At 41.1% G+C, this 22701-nt stretch overlaps 1 protein-coding gene across 2 annotated transcripts in view; it reads right to left on the minus strand.

Moving 5' to 3' along the window:
• The window catches only part of CFAP70 (cilia and flagella associated protein 70), a 49400-nt gene that overhangs the window by 11651 nt on the left and 15048 nt on the right, over nucleotides 1-22701 (minus strand). For both annotated transcript variants that reach the window (XM_040975942.1, XM_040975941.1), the window contains 12 exons: nucleotides 18618-18803; nucleotides 18366-18446; nucleotides 16417-16508; nucleotides 14758-14818; nucleotides 14253-14447; nucleotides 10794-10925; nucleotides 6151-6276; nucleotides 4862-4995; nucleotides 4636-4751; nucleotides 4240-4461; nucleotides 1052-1210; nucleotides 96-220 (listed from right to left, as the gene is read on the minus strand). In XM_040975942.1, coding sequence (XP_040831876.1) covers nucleotides 96-220; nucleotides 1052-1210; nucleotides 4240-4461; nucleotides 4636-4751; nucleotides 4862-4995; nucleotides 6151-6276; nucleotides 10794-10925; nucleotides 14253-14447; nucleotides 14758-14818; nucleotides 16417-16508; nucleotides 18366-18446; nucleotides 18618-18803 — 1629 coding nt within the window. The remainder of the gene's footprint in view (nucleotides 1-95; nucleotides 221-1051; nucleotides 1211-4239; nucleotides 4462-4635; nucleotides 4752-4861; nucleotides 4996-6150; nucleotides 6277-10793; nucleotides 10926-14252; nucleotides 14448-14757; nucleotides 14819-16416; nucleotides 16509-18365; nucleotides 18447-18617; nucleotides 18804-22701) is intronic.

Raw genomic sequence — 22701 nt, forward strand, 5'->3', positions numbered from 1 at the left:
CAAGCAAATGTGTTTTCTGCTTTGTGTGCATTTAAGCTTTCAGAGATAAACCAGCATGGACAGAATAAGTTGTTCTTATTTCCAGATACTCTGACCTGCACAGCATTGACTTTCAGCAAGAAGCGAATGGTCTCCATGAAGATGGTGGTGGGCGTTTGGGAAACACCAAAATAAGGGCTGGGATGTAGAAAGGCTGATGATTCTCGACATTTTGAGGCTTCTGAAAATATTATATTTGAAAGACAGAAGGTTAGATGTGAAGAGAAATACCAAAAATTCAGAAACACAAATGCAACCAGCAGGGTATTCTGATGTCACACATGAGATGGACCATGATCTGGAAAGCTTAAATATCTCCAACAATGGTCCACCAGAAGCAGAACTCAGACACTGGCAAAGTGAAATGGCTGGTGGTTCACAGTAAGGTTGTAAGCAAATGAAGGGATTTTCAAAAGTATTCACATCTCTTTGAATGTCAAACAACCTGCAGATACACTGAAGACAAAGGATCATTAGGAAAGGTCCGGCCCCCGGCACGATGGCTCAATAGCTAAATTCTCACCTTGAGAGCGCTGGGATCCCATATGGGCACTGGTTCATGTACTGGCTGCTCCACTTCCCTTCCAGATCTCTACTCATGTCCTGGGAAAGCCGTAGAGAATAACCCAAAGCCTTGGGACTCTGTGCCCATGTGGGAGACCCAGAAGAAGCTCCTGGCTCCTGGCTTCAGATCGGCTCAGCTCTGGTTGTTGCAGCCACTTGGGGAATGAACCAGTGGATAGAAGATCTTTGTCTCTACTATCTGTAAATTTGATCTGCTTTGCCAGCAAAAATAAATAAACCTTTAAAATAAAAAGTTCTTGGCTGTAACTGGCTTTTCTTTGAGTTAAATTTAAAAATCTATGTTTATTCATTTTATTGTTGAATGTGGTTTTCAGAGACCAGAACAAAGTGAAGAAACAGGGGCAACAGGACATATTAATCAGTTTCAAACAACCTGTATAATTTGTTTGTGCCCTTCTTTCAACAGGAAATCTTTATTCCTAGTTACCTTTTTTCTCTGATGCTTCTTTAAGAAATGTGTTGGACGGCTTTAGGCCCACATTTGGATCCTGAGGTTGTGAAGCCAAAGTGGGTTCTTGTGATTCGGCCTGCAGTTTGGAGGATTCTTCAAGAAATTCATCAAGAATGGATAGTGTAGTTCCTGGAGCTGAAAGGATTAAATTAGAACTATAGGAGGTCAAAATGACAAGGCATGAGAAATATATTCCTTAAATAGTACACGAATGATGCAGAGTTTTTGGTAAACTTTATGCTTCTGAATAATTTAAGAACAAACTAAACTCAGGACAGAGTTTCTGTCACTAGATGCCCCTGCACCCATCTAACCCCAGTGCACAGCCCAAGTCATGCGAATGCCTAGCAAGTCATGAGAATGTCTGGCAGATCCCCAGTGTACAAGTTACTTCCTAAAGCCAGGATCTCAAGAACCCACAGGACAAAATTCATGCAGTTTTAGAAAACATTACAGCCACTACAGGAACTCCATTTACCTTCTCTCTGTGGTCAGATACTACCCAGGGACCCAGTGACTGAAAGGTATCTCACTGTCTCTGCCTCTTTCTCTGCTTCTCTTCTTCCAAATGCATAAAAGTAAAAATCTTAACAACAACAACAACAACAACAACAAAAAGCTGATGGAGGGGGTGGTTGAAAGATAAGGGAAGATTAGATAAACTGCTAGGAATTTTCTCCACAAACCCATACACCAGATTGCAGCGAGTCACACAGGGGGTCTTTATCTGAGCAGAGAAAGATGCCCTTGGGGAAGAGAGAGAGGGAGAGAAAGCATGGGGGGGGGGTGTACTTTCATAGCAAGGGACGGGCATCAGGGATATACACAAAGCCTAAAAATTGTGAAACTGGTGCAGGGTCTAAAATGACGGAGGTCTTATCAATCTTCAGGGCTGACACTGGAGTCACTCCTCACATAAACAATAACAAAAACACAGGAAGTAATAGTTTCCAGAGTTCTCTAACATTATTGTGAACTGTAGTCACCAGTGCAGGAAAGCAGGGATGCTGAAAGCCTGATTTAATCATTTCACACTGTATGCACTGGTTGAAACACATGCTAATCAAAACTATTTTAAAGTAAACAGAGAAAAGCATCAAACTGTTACGTTAAATATGTTCAGTTCATGAAATGTCAATTTCATCTAAAAAAGTTCCTATAGCTGTAATGTAGAATTAAGATAAACGATTAAGGGCCCGGCGCGGTGGCACAAGTGGTTAAAGTTCTCGCCTTGAACGCCCGGGATCCCATATGGGCGCCAGTTCTATCTTGGCAGCCCCGCTTCCCTTCCAGCTCCCTGCCTGTGGCCTGGGAAAGCAGTCGAGGACAGCCCAAAGCTTTGGGAACCTGCACCCGTGTGGGAGACCAGGAAGAGGCTCCTGGCTTCGGATGGGCATAGTATCGGCCCGTTGCGCTCACTTGGGGAATGAATCATCGGACGGAGATCTTCCTCTCTGTCTGTCCTCTCTGTATATCTGCCTTTCCAATAAAAAAAAATAATAAAAGTAAATCTTTAAAAAAGATAAACAATTAAAAATGTGTGTAACCAACATATGAGGGAGACAGATGCTAAAAGATACAAGGAAATCCCTCTCTAACTGAGGTTTACTATTTTGGGATATGATTCCAGTTGGGCCTTATGCCAGCACAATAATAAAAGATTACGTCTTGTTGGGTTCTCCTGTCTGTTCACAAATCCCACTGTCTCACACTCACTGAGAATATTCACAGCAGCTATCATACATATTCAGGCAGGTATGCACCAATGGATGAATGGATAAAAAATGTGATATGTATACACAATGGGATATTATCCAACCAAAAATATTGAAATTTTGGCATTTGTGGTAAAATGTATGAAACTGGAGGTTATTATGCCTAGTGGAATAAACCAGACACAGGAAGACAAATGTTAAATGTGCTTTTTCCTGTCATCTGAGCTTAGGAGATGGCCACTGAGAAGAGTTGGAGGAAGGGTGAGAAAGACAGAAGCAAGGATAGCAAAGAGTACACTCCCCTTTTCCTAACAGCAAGCTTCCCCTAACTGCCAAACATACTAGCATCCTGTAATTGTCGTTTGCCTGTCTGTGGCATGGTAATTTGCTGTGCCCATAATGTAATCGTTGCTAAAAATCTTACTTTTTTGCACTTTGGGATAAACCTAGACAGAACCATTTACAGGCAAAATCATGCATGTATTCTGCACAGAGCAATTCCGAATGCACTGCGGGAACCTTGGCCTGATCTCACTGCTAACCGACATGCCTTGGAGGACTTCCCAGCAGCAGCCCTGCTTGGATACCCACTGCACTTACATAGAGGCTCCTTTGTTACTGGGAATGTCCAAAGGTCTCTCCTTCCCCTTCCTTCTGCACCTGTTCTCTCACTGTGTTTATGTCTCATTTACACTAACTCCATAAATTCCGAAGCCCTTTCCCAATGGGGAGACAGATTTGGGTTTTGTTGCACCTCTATCCCCCATCTTCTCACAGGCCTTAGTAAAGCTTCTCTTTCAAGGACTGTGTAGCACCTGGTATTCTTTTGTTGTTGTTATTTTATCATATAGTTTCACAGGCTCTGGGATTGCCCATCTTCCTCCTCAAGTCCCCTCACCCCCTACTCCCATCATTGAAGTGTTTCCCGACAAAGAAGGTGAATTTCAATAGCAGAAGCTCTGACTACCAGCAGAAAGAAACACTTAGAAGGGCTTCTCTTGTCATCCTGAAATAACTCAAAATTCCACCTACTTATGGCCAGTGCAATGGTGTGGCAAGCTAATCCTTTGCCCACTGGGTACCAGTTTTGAGTTCTAGCTGCTCCACCTCTGTTTCAGTTCCCTGCTAGTGGCCTGGGGAAACAGAGGAGCGTAACTCAAATGCTTGGGCTTCTGCATCTACTTGGGAGAAACAGAAGCTCCTGGCTGCTGGCTTCAGATTGGCTCAGCTCCAGCTGTTGTGGCCATTTGAGGAGTGAACCAGTGGATGGAAGATTCTCTTTCTTACTTCCAATCTCTTCCACCCACTCCATAACTCTTTCAAGTAAAGTAAATCTTAAAAACAAACAAACAAAAAAACTCACATACTCATTCAGAGAACAACTATTTACTGAGTGCTTGCTATCTGACAACTTGTTCAGCACCCTCCAGCACCATGCTCTGGCCTTACCTGCTGGGGCTTCTGTCTTGAATGCCACTGTAGAACCACTTGTGGCTGCCCAAGCACTCAGGACGGATTCTACTTTCTTTCCTTCTTCTGTGTACTCTACAGTACCAACACTCTTTTGCTTTGATACTTGTGCCTGAACCATTCGTGCCTGAAGCTGTTTGGAGGCCTCATGAAATGCCATTTCCATTCGAATATCATTATTTTGAATTTCATAGTATAAGCCTGAGTAAAGAAAGATGTTGATGTTTATATGATGGATTTTCTAAGACAATATGATAAAGAATTGAATTTTTCACTTATTTTTCCTGCATTTTTTTTTCTAAAATTTAAGTACTACATTATGAGCCACTGAAGAAAAATAAAGCATCTTAAAATGGATCACAGGAAACACTATACCAAGCAAAGTCCAGGCTATGACATTAGTGGGTTCCAAGCAGGTGGCGTCCTCAAAAAAAATTTCTGCTTGCTCGTAGTTCTCCATCATGACCGCCAGGACACCACACAGCAACAAGCTGAGAAGAGACCACTGTGATAGAGTGAACATGGACCTGGGCCACACTGTGGGTGCAGGGCAATCCCACGCAGAAGCTCATCTAGCATCCCATTGCCCCCCGACCAATACCTCTGGATGTGACTTTCATTGAGTGACAGGGCTTTTCGAAAACACTCCTGGGCTTTGATGTTGTCCTCAGTTAGCAGACAGAAGGCACCATAATCTATCCAGTGATCCAGGTTCTGGGGCTCACGGACTAACCTCTAGGCACATAAAATATTAAGAGCGCCATGGCTACTGTGACTCTGTGACCTGTTTTTTTTTTTTTTTTCAATTCATGTAACACCAAAACACTCCACAAATACTATAAATCCTATGAAAATAGAAACCATGTATTTCCCATTGAGTCTCAAATGCTTAACACAATCATTTACTTTTGTTTTTAGGATGGGGGAAAGGGTCAAAGACAATTTTTAAAAAACAATTTAAAAATTAAATCCTCAAACCACTTGTTCCTAGTGTATATTACCTATACTTCCTAGTGTATATCAAACTAATACAACAATTTAAAGACATAAAGCTTCACTTTTTATTGTTTGTCAACTAAATATAATCACTTCTTCCATACTCTTGAGATGGCAAATAAAATTTATCTCTGAAGTAAAAAAAAAACCACTTTCATATAAATAAGTGGAAAGACATTTCTCATTCATTGATTTGAAGATTTATATTATTAAGATGTCAATACTATACAAAGCAATCTACAGTCCATATCAAAAGTCTTAAAAAGTTAAACATGGAGTTGCTATATGTCCCAACAACTTTATTCTTGAGTGCATTGCAAAAATAATTTAAAAACAAGTATTCAAAATATGCTTATTTGAAAGTGTTACTGAATTTGGGGAGTTTTTAATATTCTAAATATAAATCCTTCATCAGGATTTGGGGAAATTTTCTCCTGTTTTGTGTGTGTTCTTTTTTTTTTCTCATGTCTTTCACAGAACAAAAGTTCTGAATTTTGAGTAAGGTCCATCTATCACATTGTAATGTGTCTCATGGTGCTTTGATGTCACACCTAAGAAATCTTTGCCTAACTCCAAGTCAAGATTTCACCTCTGTCTCTTCTAAAACTTTATTAGTCTCAGAGCTGACTTTTCTGAAATGTTTAAGGCTTAAATCAAGTTTCATTTTAAAATGATACATGGATTATCAATTATTCTAACATTATTTTTTCCCATTGACTAAATTACATCTTTGTAAAGAAATCAAATGATCTTTCTCATGTGGGCGTGTTTTTTTACTTTGTTTTACTGATCTAATGTCTACTCTTTCACCAATCAAGTTTTAAACAAGCAGTTACTATTTATGTCTATAATTTACTAATAATAGTAACAATCTCTGGGAAGATGTTTGATCACCTCTTCATAATACACCGCTGCCATTTCAAAGTTCTCATTGACTTCTGCTTCAAATGCAAAGAGTCGAAGCTGGTCGCTGCTCGTGGGAATGGTTGAGACCGTGCCTTGGACGTCATCTGGCATGGTCTTGAAAACATCAAGATGTTAAGCAGACAAAACGAAGCAGTTATAAGTAAATTCTAAAAACTGGATGTGGCAGAGCAGACATCTCACCTAGCAGCTGTGATGCCTGCAGCCTGCATCTGGACACTCGGGTTCAACTCACAAGCACTCTGCCTCCTGACCCCAGTGCCCTGCCGGCTCAAGTAGTTGGATTCCTGCTAAGCGCGTGGGAAACCTGGATTACAGTCCTGTTGCCAGTATTTGGAGAATGAAACAGTGGATGGGAGCTCTGAGTGTGTATGCGTCCATCTCTCGCTGTCTCTCAGTTTCATACATGAATTTTTCAAATCCAGAGGCAAGGGTCTGGCATGGCATAGCACGTTAAGCTGCTGCTTCCTGACAGCAGCATCGCAGATCAGAGGGCCAGCTGGAGATACTGATTCCTGTCCAGCTTCCTGATGATGTGCCTGGGTAGGCAGAGGAAGATAGCCCAAGTCCCAGGCCTCTGTTACCCACGTGGGACATCACAATTGAGTTCCTGGTTTCCAGCTTCAGCTTGGCCAACACATGGCTACAGTGAGCATTGGGGAGTAAACCAGCAACCGAGAGATCTCTGTCTCTGCTTCTCTGTCACTCTTTTTAAGTAAACAAATAATAATTTTTTTTTAAATTAAGAGATCCAGTTATGACATGTAAAGTGACACAATTTTCTTTAGTCTTGCCAATACAGAAAAGGAGTAAGAATGAACCAAGAGGGAAATTATCAAGGTGAAATAGCTGACAGAGGATATATGCAAAGAGAATATATTGTTTTTTCTGATTTTTCCAGATATGTCTAATGTTTCCAGACTAGGAGAATATGTCTGGTATAATTCATGATCCCTTGGGTAAGAAGTGTGACAAGGGAAGACACTGATTCCCTCTAACCTCTGCCATCATAAATGAGTGACTAACAAGTAAAGTTTCTAAGAAATGTGGAGTAAAGCCAAATTTGAGACTAGCCAGAATTTCTGATTCTTACTGGAAAGGCAGATTTACACTGATCCTCTGTCCACTGGTTCACTCCCCAGAGGGCCACAACAGCAGGTGCTAAGTCAATCTGAAGCCAGAAGCCAGGAACTTGTTTAGATTACCAACACAAGTGCAGGGTCCCAAGGATCTGGCCCATCCTCCATTGCTTTCCCAGGCCAGAAGCAGGGAGCTAGATGGGAAGTGGAGCAGCAAGGATATGAACTGGTGCCCATATGGGATCCTGGTGGTTGAAAGGTCAGGCTTTAGCTATTAGGCACTAAACTGGGCCCTAGTTCCTCCATTTTTAACTCCTACTCTGCCAACTGCTTTTGCCAAAGCAGCAGATATTATCAAAGATTTTTCATCTTTAAAGATTTATGTCTGGAAAGGCAGAATTGCAGAGAGGAAGAAAGAGAAAGAGAGAAAGAGACAATCTTTATCCACCGGCTCATTCCCCCAAATAGCCACAATGGCCAGGGCTGGGCTAGGCCAAAGCCAGGAGCCTAAAGCTTCTTCAGGGTATGCCCGAACACTAGAGCCTGCCCTCCCAGGCATACTAGCAAGGGATCTGGACGGGGAGTGGAGCAGCCAGCATCGAAACCAGTGTCCAGGGCCTGCCACAATACCCTTGTGGCCAAAGTCCTAGCTTTGCATGTGCAGGGATCCCATATGGGCACCGGCTTGTATTCCAGCTGTTCCACTTCTCTTCCAGCTCCCTGCTTGTAGCCTGGGAAAGCAGTCAAGGAAAGCAGTCAAGGATAGCCCAAAGTCTTGGGACCCTGCATCTGCGTGGGAGACCAGAGGAAGCTCTTGGCTCCCGACTTCTGATTGGCTCAGCTCTGGCTATTGCAGCCACATTGGGGAGTAAACCAGTGGATGGAAGATCTTTCTCTCTTTCTCTCCACCTCTCTATAACTCTGACTTTCCAATAGAAAAGAAAGAAAGAAAGAAAGAAAGAAAGAAAGCAGGCAAGCAGGCAGGCAAGCAAGCAAGCAGGCAGGAAGGAAAGAGATAGACAGAGAAAGAAAGAAACAAACAAATAAACAAACTAGTGGCTGGGACACTGGTGCTGCATACAGAGGTTTAATTGGCCATGCCACAACACTGACCTGCCTTTTTCATCTTTAAAAGAACACTTCTATAACTTATAGCCACTTTCCCACTTTTTTCCTTCATCATCCAACTTCTTGAATTTATGTTCATCTTGTTTCCCAATCCCTATCTTACTCTTCAATTCATTGTTATTTGAATGGACTCCATTTGCCCAATTAAAGTGCTTTATGAAGGTTAATAACAATCTCCTTATTTCTGAATCCCAACAAAAATTGTCATATTTGTTATCACTGAATTCCTAGATGTAATTAATGATGGCAATCACTTTTTCTTAATATCTTCTTAAAATTATTTTTCCTTGACTGCTGTAACATCATTGTCTTCTGCTTCCTTCATCTCCTGAACAATTCTACTTTTTTTTGGTCAGTTTTTTTCACTCATTCACTCCTTAACTGTTGGTGTTTGTTAGAGTTCTCTCCTCTCTCTTCACACACAAGCAGTCTCATCTATGATCATGACAGCTAAGTATTATGGCTCCCCAAACCTCATCTCAAGGATAGCTCTTGCTATAGCCTGAATGGGGTCAGACTCCTGAATTTAAAACCAAAAGTCATAAACTGATGATACTAAAGAGAGTTGAAACTTAGTACAATTATGGTGTTCAGGAGGTAAGCCTGGCGAGAAGGCATTCGGTCCCCAGGGGGGGCAGCCTTGAAAGGGAGCTGTCTCAAGAGGATGGGTTTAAAAGCTGAGTTTGCTAGATACACTTTCTGCGGGCCAATTATTCATGTGACTCTTCTGCACACATTCAGTCACTGTCATCCACCAGCTTCCAGACAAACAAACGGATGGAATTCAGCCAATCTTGGACTGTCAACCTCCAAAACCATGTGTCAAAATAAAACCCTTTCCTCCCTAAATGGTTTGTCTCTAATGTTTAGTTTAATGAACAAAAACCTGACCAAATACAGAGCTCTCTCTCGAACAAAACCCTACTGCAGCAAGTACTCAAATTTGAATTCAACACTACTTGCCTCCCGCCAGATGTAGTCATGTTGTATTCCTTGTCCTGGACAATGTTAGTATCAATTATTTAGTCATAAGTCTTAAATGGAAGAATCTATGATTTTCCTTCCTCTGTCTTATGCAATATCCAGAAAATATCACCAGTTTCACAACATTGTTATCCTATTATTTTTTATAAAATGCAAACATAATCATACTATACTTCAGCATAATTCTCTCGTTGCTTCTACCTGTGAATGAGGAAAAAGTCAAAACTTCTTTGTTTAGCATACAAGTCTCTCTCCATACTCCCAACTCCCAGCAACAGGAAGTGACTACTGGCCTCATCTCTTTGTTTCTCTACACTGGTCCCACTGCTCTTGAACTATAGCGACAATTTCTGAATATGTAATATTCTTCCAAATTCCAGTGTGACCCATGTGACCCAATGCTCTGAAACATCCACCTAAATAACTTCTCATCCTTCAAGACCCTAATAGACACAGTTTCTCTACAAGCCCTTCTTAGGATAAAGTGACTCTCACATCAGGCATCCCTAACTCACTCTATGACAGCCACACCTCTAGCACAGAACTCACTTCACCCAGTCGTTTGGATTTTGTGCTTGTCTCTTCAACTACACAGAGGCTGCTTAGGGCCAGAAGGCAGCTGCAACTCCCAAGGTTCAATTTTCAATTGTTTTCCAAACAAAATCATTCAGATCCACACCCAAAACAGGACTCTTTTCTTAATCCTATGATACCGAACATTCCTGTTCTATCGCTTCCAGGAAGGATGAATAAAGCAAAAGAAAAGGTGACAGTGCTAGAAAAGGAAAATCATGAGGGAAGGAACAAATAGAACAGGGACTTAGTAAACCAGAGCCACAAAGACTCTGATCCTTTCATTTCCCCCCGCCACCAGCAAATGAAAATGAAATGCACAGAAATGAGCAAATGAAGGAAAGATGCAACCTATAAAAATATAAACATAAAGGTTAAGTGAATGAGAGCCAGATCACTAGTTAAACAGAAAAGGCACGTTTGAAATCTGTCATGGAATATAATGTCTAGAAACTTAGTTTTGTTTTGTTTTGATCCTATTGAAGAAAAACTGAGAATTTCATACTCAAAATGGTAATTTTGTTCCACAATCTATATACTCTGTTTTATCTGCTTTTGGCAATTTCACCAGACTTTGGATATCACCAAATTTATTTTTCTAGGAAACTAAAGAAGTCTATACCCTGTTCTCCCACACTCAGGCTTATAAATTACACAGCTTCTTATTCATCTTTGTTATTCTAGGGCTTAGCACTAAACATGCATCTCAATAAATGTATTTGGAAGAAAGGAGGAAGGAGAGATGCAGAGAGGAATTGAAAAGATAAAGGAAGGAAGCAAGGGAAGGAGGAACTGGAGGGTTTAATGTTCCACAAAGAAAGGGAAAAGCTTTCAGTTCTAGGTACCAACCTGGTTTAGGGCCACATGCATCTGATCCACCAAAAACACATACAGCTCACTTATAAATGTCTGCAATTCCTCCTGGCTTTCAAACGATGTTGTCTTCAAGTATTTCTCTCTCACAATCTTTACCACAGCGTGCTGCAAGACACATATCATGTATTCCATAACTCAATCCAGCACCATGCTAAGAGCACAGGGTTCATTAATGCTTCTAGTCTAGGTCCATCAAAGCATTAGAATGGGAACGATTCCTCCCTTGGTCATGTTTAGTATATGTGCTGCCGAAGCAAGCACCCCTGGTGACATTTAGACTATGAGCTCTCATTTCCCCCAGTCAACATGCTCTGGATGACTTCATTCCTTGGCATCACCATCATCATTACAAAGAGGCAATGCAAGAGTCAGATTGCTCCGTATGTAAAGAGTCATAAAACTGAAGAAAACCTTAATGATGTATAAACCTGGGCTAATGCATTACATCTTTCATGGTGGTCACAGAATCCAAGGGAGAAAGTCTGATCTGAAAGTCCAAAAATTGAAATTCTGGTTCTAATATTGTCTTGTGCAAGTTCATGAACTGTTGTAGACTCTGGTGCCATTTCTTCATTTATTAAGTGAATATGTAGCTCTGATACTATTATATCTTAAAAGATGACTGAGATATCAAAGAAAGAAAGAAACAACACAGAGGTAGAAACTTCAAATGCTATATACTCATATAAATACAGTCCCTTCTATATTTATCCTATTTTTATGACTCAGTTATTTAGTCAACTGCAGCTTATGACCATGAAATGGAAAATTCTAGAAATAAGCAATTTTTAAGTTTTAAATTATACATCATTCTGGATGCTGTCCCAATCTTTCCTGTCTGACATGCAAATCATCCCTTGGCCAAGAATACCTACAATTCATGCTCTACCTGTCTATCAATCATTAGTAACTATCTTGGTTAACAGACTGACTGTCATGGTGTCACTGAGTTCATGTCGGCATTCCTGTTTTACTTACGAATGGTCCCAAAACACCATTAGTACAGTGCTTTCTTTCAGTGGAAAAGTTAGTTTACCATAGATATGTATGTATAGGAAAAACACTGCCCATGGTTTTATATATCTATTGGGAGTCTAAGAATATATGCTCACAGATGAAAGATTACTGTATAAACACAGCATGTGCTGTGGCTAGTGCTGGTTTTTTTCATATTCTTTACTAAGGTAACACTGTCACCAGGTTTTATATCAGGTACCTTCCATGTACCATATTTATTTAATATTCATATCTTCCCCATGTGATAATATTTTTAAAGATTTATTATTTATTCAAAAGTTACGGTTACAGAGAGAGAGAGCTTTCACTGGGTCTTTCATACAGCTGGGGCTGCACCATGCCAAAGAGCCAGGAGCCTCATCCAGGTCTCCCACTTGAGTTTCAGGGTCCCAAGTATTTGGACCATTCTCCACTCTTTTCCCAGGCTATTAGGAGAGAGCTGGATTCAAAGTAGAGCAGCAGAGACATGAGCTGCTGCCCACATGGTATGTTGACATTGCAGGTAGCGGCTTCACCTTCTATGCCACAATGGTAGCTCCACCAGGATAATACTAACATCGTGCCTCCCTATTAAGTCATGAATTTCAGGAACAGAGGGGGCAGTCAGGAGTGCAAGGTTGCTCAGATAATAAAAAAGCAAGAATCAATCCAAATTACAGGGTGGGCATTTGGCATAGTAGTTAAGTTGCCATGAGTGGCTGTTCTCCACTCTTGGTCTTGGCTCCACTCTTAGTTGCCGCTTCATGTTAAGGCAGACCCAAGGAGACAGAGGCAGCTCAACTTACTTACTTCTTCATGGGAGATCCAAATTGTGTGTCTGGCTCCTGGCTTCAGCTACTATGAGCATTTGAAGAGTGAAGCAGAGGACAGGATCTGTCACTCTACCTCCCTGTCTCTTTGCTATCTCCCAAATAAATAAAAGTACTTAATTAAACTATGATTATACATACCACTTCTTGACTCTATGAGCATTAGTTGTTTTTTACTTGATTGGTTTCCATATGTTTTCTGTATCTATTTTGTTTCGTGCAGGACATGTGGTAAGCGGGCACAGAGAGGCAATGTGGTATAGCAACGAAGAACATGAGTTGTACAGGCCAGCACTGTGGAATAACAGGTTAACCCACATATGTGATGCTTGCATCCCATGTGGGTGCCAGTTTGATCACCAGCTGCTTCACTTCCTCTCTGGCCCCCTGCTAGTGCCTCAGAAAGCTGGGGAGGTTGGCCCAAGTGTTTGAGCCTTTCTACCCAATAGGTCACCTGGAAGAAGTTCTGGGCTTCTGGCTTCAGCATGGCCCAGTCCCAGCCACTGCAGTCATTTGGGAAGTGAACTTGCAGATGGAAGATCTCTGTTACCCTCTCTCAGTATCTCTGCCTTTCTCATAAATAAAATAAATCTTTCAAAAAGAAAGAAAAGGAAGGAAGGAAGGAAGGATGGATGGAAAGAAGGAAGGAAGGAAGGAAGAAAAGAAAAGAAAAGAGAAGAGAAGAGAAGAAAAGAGAAGAAAAGAAGAGAAACAGCGAGCCAGAGTTGTGGAGTCAAACTACATGAAGTGAATCTCATCTTTGGCCTCTACCATCTCTACGACCACGGGTGAATAACCAATTGAGGTTGTATTTTCTCGTCTGTAAAATGGAGAGTATCCAACTCATGGGACCGTTGTGGGAATTAAATTAGTGATATAATAGACATTTAGAAATTACCAGTACATGGCAAATACTAAATGTTAGCTATTATCATTCCAGATACTTTTTACTGAATAACTTCTCAAATCTTAGTGATTTTAGGACTAGGGAGAAATCTGAATAGGAAGCCAAGAAATAGCTACGGATTCATTACTAGATATAGAGTTTCTATCTCCATGACAACATGAAATCTGGTACAAAATATAGCTTAGACTAAAGAGAGAATTTGTTTAAAGCTCACATTTTGGATGGGCACTTGGCACGTTGATTAAGATGCTGCATGGGATTCCTGCATACATGGGTATCGCAGGATACACAGGTATCACAATACCTGGATACAAGCCTAGCTGCATGTTCAGATCTGGCTTTCCACTACTGTGCACCCAGGGAGGCAGCAGGTGATGGACCAAGTACTGACACTCGTGTAGGAGAGCTGCACTGACTCTGGACTCCTGGTTTGGTCCTGGCCTAAATGGTGCAGGTATTGAACTGAAGGGAGGAGAATCTTTCTTCCTCTCCCTCTTAATCAAACAAAAATACCTCATACTCCAGAACATATGCTACACCATTCCAAGATGCTGGCCTTCCCTGAACATTCCAAAATAGAGAACTTAACTCTGCATCAATATCAAAAAACATGGGAGCACAGTTGAAAAAAAATTAACTGGAAACACAGTAAAGGTTCTCCATGAAAATGAAACATGGAATAATTAAATGAAATTTTACCTTAAGTTGTTCTTTGAAAGCAAAGTACTTTCCAGAGCAATTCAGCTCATAGTTGAGCTGGCACTTCTGTTCCTCTAAAGTTTCACTATCTATATCACTTCCAAGTTTGGTCACTTGTTTGCCAAACATTCTGTGGTACTCATCCAAGATGGATCTAGAAATATTCTTGATCTGTGCATGGTAGTCACTCACAGCCTAGGGGAAAGAAACACAAATATCCAATAAAGAAGCCTCTAAGAGGAACAGATCATGGATTGCTGCCTAAAACTAGGCTGAGTTTTATGTACAATGATAATTTAGACACATACATTCCCTTTTCTTTGTCAGAAACCATCAATCAAAGATTAAACACTGTATGTTCTTCACTGTATGTTAATGATCACAAATGAACCAGGAAGCAAAATATGTTAAGCTTCAAACAAGTACCTATCCTTTCTGGAAGAATCCATGCCAATTTCACTCAACACTTTCTTACCTACAGGTTCCCCTTGGCTTGGACACTTGCCTTTTGAGCCCCTCCTGTCCGACGGGTAAGAGGGGGCCTTGGAGGAACCATTTCTTTGACCCTGTATCAAGGAAAAAACAAACAAAACACATCATAGTCTGCAGAATTATATTATCTTATATCCCACGTCCAAAGAATCAGGATGGGAGAAGTCTGAGATCTCTTCTTCAAAGGAACTTGAACACTGTGCCACCTCTCATGTAAAACCATAGATGTGGGCCCAGAACAGTCTATGTTACCAACTAGAAAGAAAGAAGTGGGCCCGGCGCGGTGGCTCAGTGGTTAAGGTCCTTGCCTTGAACGCCTGGGATCCCTTATGGGCACCAGTTCTATCCCAGCAGCCCCGCTTCCCTTCCAGCTCCCTGCCTGTGGCCCGGGAAGGCAGTCGAGGACGGCCCAAGGCTTTGGGACCCTGCACCCGCCTGGGAGACCCGGAATAGGCTCCTGGCTTCGGATCGGCATAGCATCGGCCGTTGCACTCACTTGGGGAGTGAATCATCGGACGGAAGATCTTCCTCTCTGTCTCTCCTCTCTGTATATCCGCCTTTCCAATAAAAAAAATAATAAAAATCTTTAAATTTATTTATTTATTATAAAGTCAGATATACAGAGAGGAGGAGAGACAGAGAGGAAGATCTTCCGTCCAATGATTCACACCCCAAGTGAGTGCAACGGCCAATGCTGTGCCGATCCGAAGCCAGGAGCCTCCTCCGGGTCTCCCACACGGGTGCAGGGTCCCAAAGCCTTGGCCCGTCCTCGACTGCCTTCCCGGGCCACAGGCAGGGAGCTGGAAGGGAAGCGGGGCTGCTGGGATAGAACTGGTGCCCATAAGGGATCCCAGGCGTTCAAGGTGAGGACCTTAACCACTGAGCCACCGCACCGGGCCCAATAAATAAATTTAAAAAGAAAGAAAGAAGCAGCTGCTCAATTGGGCTACCTAAATTATATTTTTGGCTAATTCAAGCCCTGTTTTTACTCATACACATTTTTAAAAAATATATGCTATGCACAAGAGATTATCTATCTAGGGGGTTGATGAGAAATTAGATACCATGATTTTAAAGGCATTCAGGAGGTATAAATATTTGGAAATTCAATGGTACAGGCAAGAGAAATCTTTATATTCTCTCCACCTTAAAAAAAAAAAAAAGGTATATATGGGGCCAACATGGTGACACATGAGACTAATCCTCTGCCCTGTGGCGCCAGCATACCATCTGGGTACTAGTTCTTGTCCCAGCTGTTCTACTTCTGATCCAGCTCTAAATGGTGAAACCTTCAAAAGGGGGAGCCATTGGAGGTACTGTTTTGGGAGGGGCTAATGGTGGTCAGTCTGAATCAGTGAAGTGCTCACGAGAGAGGGCTGTAATGAGGGGAGGCAAGCCCTTGAGTTGTCCCCTTCTGCATGGCACTGCTCCCCTTGCTGCATCTCTGCAACATGTGACACTGCAAGGGTGGCTTTCCCCTGAGGAGGGATGCATGGGGCTACACAATCTCAGACTTCAAGTCTCCAGAACTCTGCACCAAACCAATGTCTTTTCCTTTGCACTCAGCTCAGGCATCTTATTATACGAAACAAACTACACAGGGACAGAGGGACTGTCTTACCTGTGCCTCAAACGCTTGTACAGAACAAGTGTAAGAACCACGGCTACCTACCGCCTGGCCAGCTCCTCTGGCATGCGTTTTGGCACCAAGGCTTTGTCCAGCTCGATCTCCAGCACAATGTACGTACCCGCTTCCACATATTGCTGCAAAGACAGTTTTCCTCATTTACCATTTCCCAAAAAAGTTTGAAAATTTTAAGTAATAAAAGAAAAAGTATAAAATGTTTATGTGAAAAATGCTCATATATAACTTGCATAATCTTAATTGTTAAAATCCTTTTACATGGAAAAATAACAGGGAAGAAATACAGCAACAGAAGTTATCTCTTGGAGGAAAAGGTTTCCAATCATGCTCCTGGAAACTGCTGCTTCAGCTGATGTCCCATTGGACCCTGTTTGTAACGCTCTCCTTGGAGTTGTTTTAACTGAAGGTCAATCTATCTAGCAACCCACTTTCAAGGATACTATGAAAGGATTCTCTTTATAACTTCTTACATTCTCATTAACCATCTCCCTGCCAACACCTGCCAACTTTGAATGCTTGATACATCTATGTAGTTCGCAAAATAATTTTGGAAAACATTCTCTATTCAACACACTTCAAACTGAACTTATCATGTCCCACATAACAATCTCTGCTTTGGTTTTTCTTATAAAGAAATTGTCACTCTTTGAGAAAATTGGACTTGACATATGAGTTACCTTTTTCTTTTTCTTCACCAATCCCTCCAAAGCTTCCAAGTTCTACACCCTATATCTCAGCTGGTTAATGACTTTCTTAACAATAACTGCTACCTTGAATCAGGTTTTGCCCACTATCACTATACTACCAAAAATCCCTACCTCATTTGAATTCCTCCTCTGCTCTCAATCCCTCTCTTTCATACCTATGTAAGAATTCTGACACTAAACACATATGAGATCTTATTTCTGTGTGACTTAAAAACTGTTGAGCTCAGTCTCCAAGATGAAGTTCAAGAGGTTTTTGTATCACTTACAGAATGAAGAACAAACTGCTTAGCAAGACTTTTGAGTCTTCACACAATCTGACTCAGTTTCTTTCCACTTATCCCTTCTTTTCATTCACTCTTTTCTACTATGTACCCTAAATGCTGATCTCCTAAGTTTATACTATGCTTTAATTCAAATTTTTTCCTGTCCCTGAAATGCTGGCAAAAGTTCTTTACTTTTTCACTGCTTTGTTTGGACACTGCCTCCTCAGCAAAGTCTTCCCAAGACTGCCCCATTCTAAATAATAATAATCGTTGTCTCCGTTGAGCCCACCCAGAACCGTTATTGATGCCTCTACTACAGCACTCATCAAAATCACATACTACAATTAGTTATATATAGTCTGACTGTCCCACAAGAAACCTGAGCAGCCCGAAGGTAGATGATCTGACACTGAAAACGATGCATCTCTGCATTTCTTACGGTGCTTAACACAGTAAAATTAATGGAAGACATAAAGCTTTAATCTAGAAAGTGTCCCGATGTCAGTCTGGTTACCGACTAATTTTACATAGTCTCCACAAAGAAATGTTCATGAGTTTATGAAATTTAATTCTGGACAAATACAGAATGCTAACTCGGATATCCCACCCCAAGGTATCCTTTACTATTGATGTCTTGCTCATTAGATGTCTGATGACTTTTAACTTAATTTTCCAAAACTTAAAAAGTATATATTTAGTTATTTGAGAGAGAAGGAGAGCCCATCCCATCTGCTGGTTCATTCTCTAAATGCCCTCAACAGCAGGGGCTGGGCCTGGCCAAAGCCAGGACACAGAAATTCAATCCAAGTTTCCCATGTAGGTGGCAGAAACCCAATTTCTGCAGCCATCACTACAGTCTCCCAGGGTCTGAATTAGCAAGAAGCCAAAATCAGGAGCTAGAGCTGGGTATCCAACCCAGGGGCTTCCACGTGGGAGGTGGGCTTCTTACTGATGTCCTAACCACTAATCTAAATACCCATCTCCTGCAAGACTTTACACGCAGTACCTGTCCTTCCAGATTGTGGCTGAGAGGGGGTTCACCTTCCAAAGGAGTATCTGAGCTCTGTGATTTTATACTAGGTGCTTGCTGAAAGAAAACAAACAAACAAATACACCTCAAAAGCAGAATGTTCACATGGTCTTCATGATAGAAATAATGATTGCTGCATTGCATCAAAATGAAAATTATATTGACACAATTTGCACAAATGTGAGATTAGTGTAAGTCTGTGGAATATAATAAAACAGGCAAAATTACCACTTTATTGACATCTGCATCTGTAGGCTTAAACTTGCCATCTATGTCCTTTTCTTTGACTGTTTTATCTTCTTTTAGGTTCTTGGAGACAACTGCTTTGGCCAATGGAGAATTAATTCCTCCTATTTTATTATTCTGAATCAAATGATGGGCAGTATCCCGGAATAAGCTAGATAAACACTTGGTCTGAAAAGAACAGGAAGAATGTAAGGAATCATAATTGAGTAAGACAAATTTGAAAGAAATTCATATTATATTTTAACGTCGCAACGTCACTTAGTCTTCCAGATAACTTCAACATGCAAAATAGAAAGGATTTCAAGAAACTTCACTGCATTTCTCTACCAGAGTAAAACAGGTAGAAGCACCACACAAAGGTAGCTGTCTATCCTATTACTTAAGAACTCGAGGACCCGGCGCGGTGGCACAGTGGTTAAGGTCCTCGCCTTGCACGCCCGGGATCCCATATGGGCACCAGTTCTATCCTGGCAGCCCCGCTTCCCAGCCAGCTCCCTGCCTGTGGCCCGGGAAGGCAGTCGAGGACGGGCCAAGGCTTTGGGACCCTGCACCCGTGTGGGAGACCCAGAAGAGGCTCCTGGCTTCGGATTGGCACAGCATCAGCCGTTGCACTCACTTGGGGAGTGAATCATCAGACGGAAGATCTTCCTCTCTGTCTCTCCTCTCTGTATATCTGCCTTTCCAATAAAAATTAAAAAAAAAAAAAAAAAGAACTCGAGACCTGATAATCTGGCTTAATTCTGAAGTCTCATTGTTCTTGCTATGAAAATCTTTTATACATAATTTTAAACTAACTTTAAGTGTTATAATTCATGTACAAAAGTAGATACTGCTCTATGAATATTAATTGGAAAAACAGGACAACTTGAGAGATCAAAATAAAATTTTTGTATGAAAAGATCCAAACTACAGATGAATGACGGGAAAGAAATGTTACAACACTTTTAAAACCAAAATGACATGAGTAACTCTCAAAATAACATTCACAATTTAAAAAAGAATCATGAAACTAGGAAAGAGAATACCATCCAGAATTGGGAGAAAGCTTGAGAAACCCTGGGGCTCACTGTATATACTCCGCATCTTGACTTCAGTTACAGTTTCACACATATATAGGTTTCCTTCTTTTTTAAAGATTATTTATTTTTATGGGAAAGGCAGATTTACAGAAAGAAGAAGAGACAGGAACATCTTCTGTCTGTTAGTCTACACCCAAAGTAACCACAATGACCAGAGCTGGGCCCATCTGAAGCCAGGAGCTTCTTCCAGTCTCCGACACTGGTTTGGGTCATCCTTTCCTGCTTTCCCATTCCACAGGCAGGGAGCTGAATAGGAAGTGAAGTATCCGGGAAACGAACCGATGCCCATATGGGATTCCAGCACATGCAAAGCAAGGATTAAGCCACTGAGCCATCATGCTAGGCCCAGATGTATAAGTTTTCAAGCTTAAAGTTTCAGACTTTAAATATATGTACTTTAGTATTTTTCAGTTATATCCTAGTAAAGCTGTTACAGAGCAAAATAAATTTTAAAATTTAAGTACTAACATTCACAATTGTATAATTTGTACCATGACTACTGTATTTCATTACTTGAAAGACATAAACTGTTCTCTGGGAAATGTAGTACAGTGAGACTGCTTCCACCTAACTAGCATCATACACTATGTAATCTTTCAGTTAGCACACAGTTCCTGAGGTTCAGCCAAGTTGTAGCACCTATCATCAGTTCATTTATTTTTCAAAAAATAGCTTTAAGGATTTATATAAAACATATTTCACAAAATTTACTCATATAAAGCACACACTTTGAATGTAGTAGATAATTAGTGGTTCATTAATTTTCACTGCTAAATAAAATTCTGTTTTATAAATATACTACATTTTGTACATCTGTTCATCAGTTGCAAACATTTGGGTTATTATTGTTATTCCTATAAAAGCATTTTTCATTCAAGCATTATGAGCTTGCAGTATATATTTATAATTGTTCGTGACGAATGGACCCTTTAATCATTATGACATGTCACTCTATCTTAATTAATATTTTTTGTCTTAAAGTTTATTTTATCTAAGAGTAATATAATCACTCGATGCCATTATAGTTTCTGTTTGCTTAGGAAAAGAAGCTTCAAAAAGTTCATGGAGGAACTAGCACTGTGGAATAGCAAGTAAAGCTGCTGCTGCCAGCATCCCACATGGGCACTGGTTGAAGTTTTGGCTATTCCACTTCCAATCTAACTCCTTGTTAATTTCCTGAGTCAGCAATGGAAGATGGCCCAAGCGCTTGGGCCCTTATACACATATAGGAGATCTTGAAGAAGCTCCTGGCTCCTGGCTTTGACCCACCTCTGGCCTTTGTGGCCATTTGGGAAGTGAACCAGTAGATGGAAGATCTCTCTCTATATATAACATTTTCAGGTAAATGAATCTTCTAAAATAAAGATTTCTTTTTATTGGAAAGTCAGATTTACAGAGTGAAAGAGAGACAGAAAGATCTTCTATCCACTGGTTTACTCCTTAAGTGACTGCAACAGCCGGAGATGAGCTGATCCAAAGCCAGGAGCCTGGAGCTTCTTCTGGGTCTCCCATGTGGGTGAGGGCCCAAAGACTATGGGCCATCTTCTACTGCTTTCCCAGGCCATCAGCAGGGAGCTGGATGAAAACTGGAACAGCCAGGACATGAACCGGTACCCATATGGGATCCCGGCACATGTAAAGCAAGAATCTAGCCACTAGACTATTGTACTAGGTCCAAAAATATATTTTTAATTGCATTGTCAGATGCCAGCACAATAGCTTAACTGGTTAATCCTTAACCTACAAGTGTTGGCATCCCATATAAGTGCTGGTTCAAGTCCAGACCACTCCACTTCTGATCCAGTTCCCTTGGTGATATCCTAGGAAAGCAGTGGAGGATGGCCTTAATCCTTGGAACCATGTCCCTGTACCCATGTAGGGGACTGGAAGAGGTTCCTGATTCCTAGCTTTGGATCATTTCAGCTCCGGCCATGGCAGCCATTTGGAGAGTGAACCAGTGGCAATAGTATCTTTCTGTCTCTCCTTCTCTCTGTAAATCTACCTTTCCAACAAAAATCAATAAATCTTTTTAAAATTGCATTTGTATTGAACATGCACAGACTTTTTAAAAAATCATTATCTTGCAACAATGTAAGAACTATTTACATACCATTCACATTACATTAGGTATTACAAATCATTTAGAAACAGCTGAATAGGAAATATATGTTATCTTAAGTGAGAACATCTTTTGAAAGGCAAAGTTAAAGAGAGATAGAGATAGAGATGGTAAGCCTGCTGGTTTACTCCCCAAATGGCCACAATGGCTGGGACTGTGCCAAGCTGAAACCAGCATCCTGAATCTTCTCCCAGGTCTTCCACATGGGTGCTAGGGGCACAGGCTCTTTGCATTGCCTTCCTGGGTGCATGGGCGGAGAGTTGGATTGGAAGTGGGGCATCTGGACCTCAAACCAAAGTCATTCTGGGATGCTGGCATCACAGGTGAGGACTTAACTTGCATGCCATAATGCTTGCCCCAATATGTCCTCTTCTATAAAATATTGAGCATCCAATCATTTTATACACAGGTTGTACTAACACTAATCCCTCATGGAAACAGAATGTGTGTGTGTGTGTGTGTGTGTGTGTGTGTGTGTGTGTGTGTGTGTGTGTATTCAAGCAAAGGCAGTTTCTTAAAATAAAGTGAGATTTTGAAAACATAACCACAGAAACATTACTTTATCATTATTAGGATTAGGTATTTTCTAACAATAGCATCGTGAAAGACCATCACTATCTGCACACCAAACAGGAAATTCTTGCTATACAAGAATCCTTTGAATCAGAATCACACTTACAGGAATTTCTCCTAAAAGAAATACTGTAACAGAATCATAAACCTTATACTTATGAAAACTCCTAGGGATCTATAATACTGGGAAAACACTAAAATGAAGATTTTTTAAAACACCTAACAATACAGACTTGGGTAGTGGCAGGCATGGTGGTACGGCAGGTAGAACTGCCACCTACATTGCTGGTGTCCC

This window comes from Ochotona curzoniae, unplaced genomic scaffold (genome assembly GCF_017591425.1).
Source record: "Ochotona curzoniae isolate NIBS_2020 unplaced genomic scaffold, NIBS_Ocur_1.0 contig_2692, whole genome shotgun sequence".
Lineage (NCBI taxonomy): Eukaryota > Metazoa > Chordata > Mammalia > Lagomorpha > Ochotonidae > Ochotona > Ochotona curzoniae.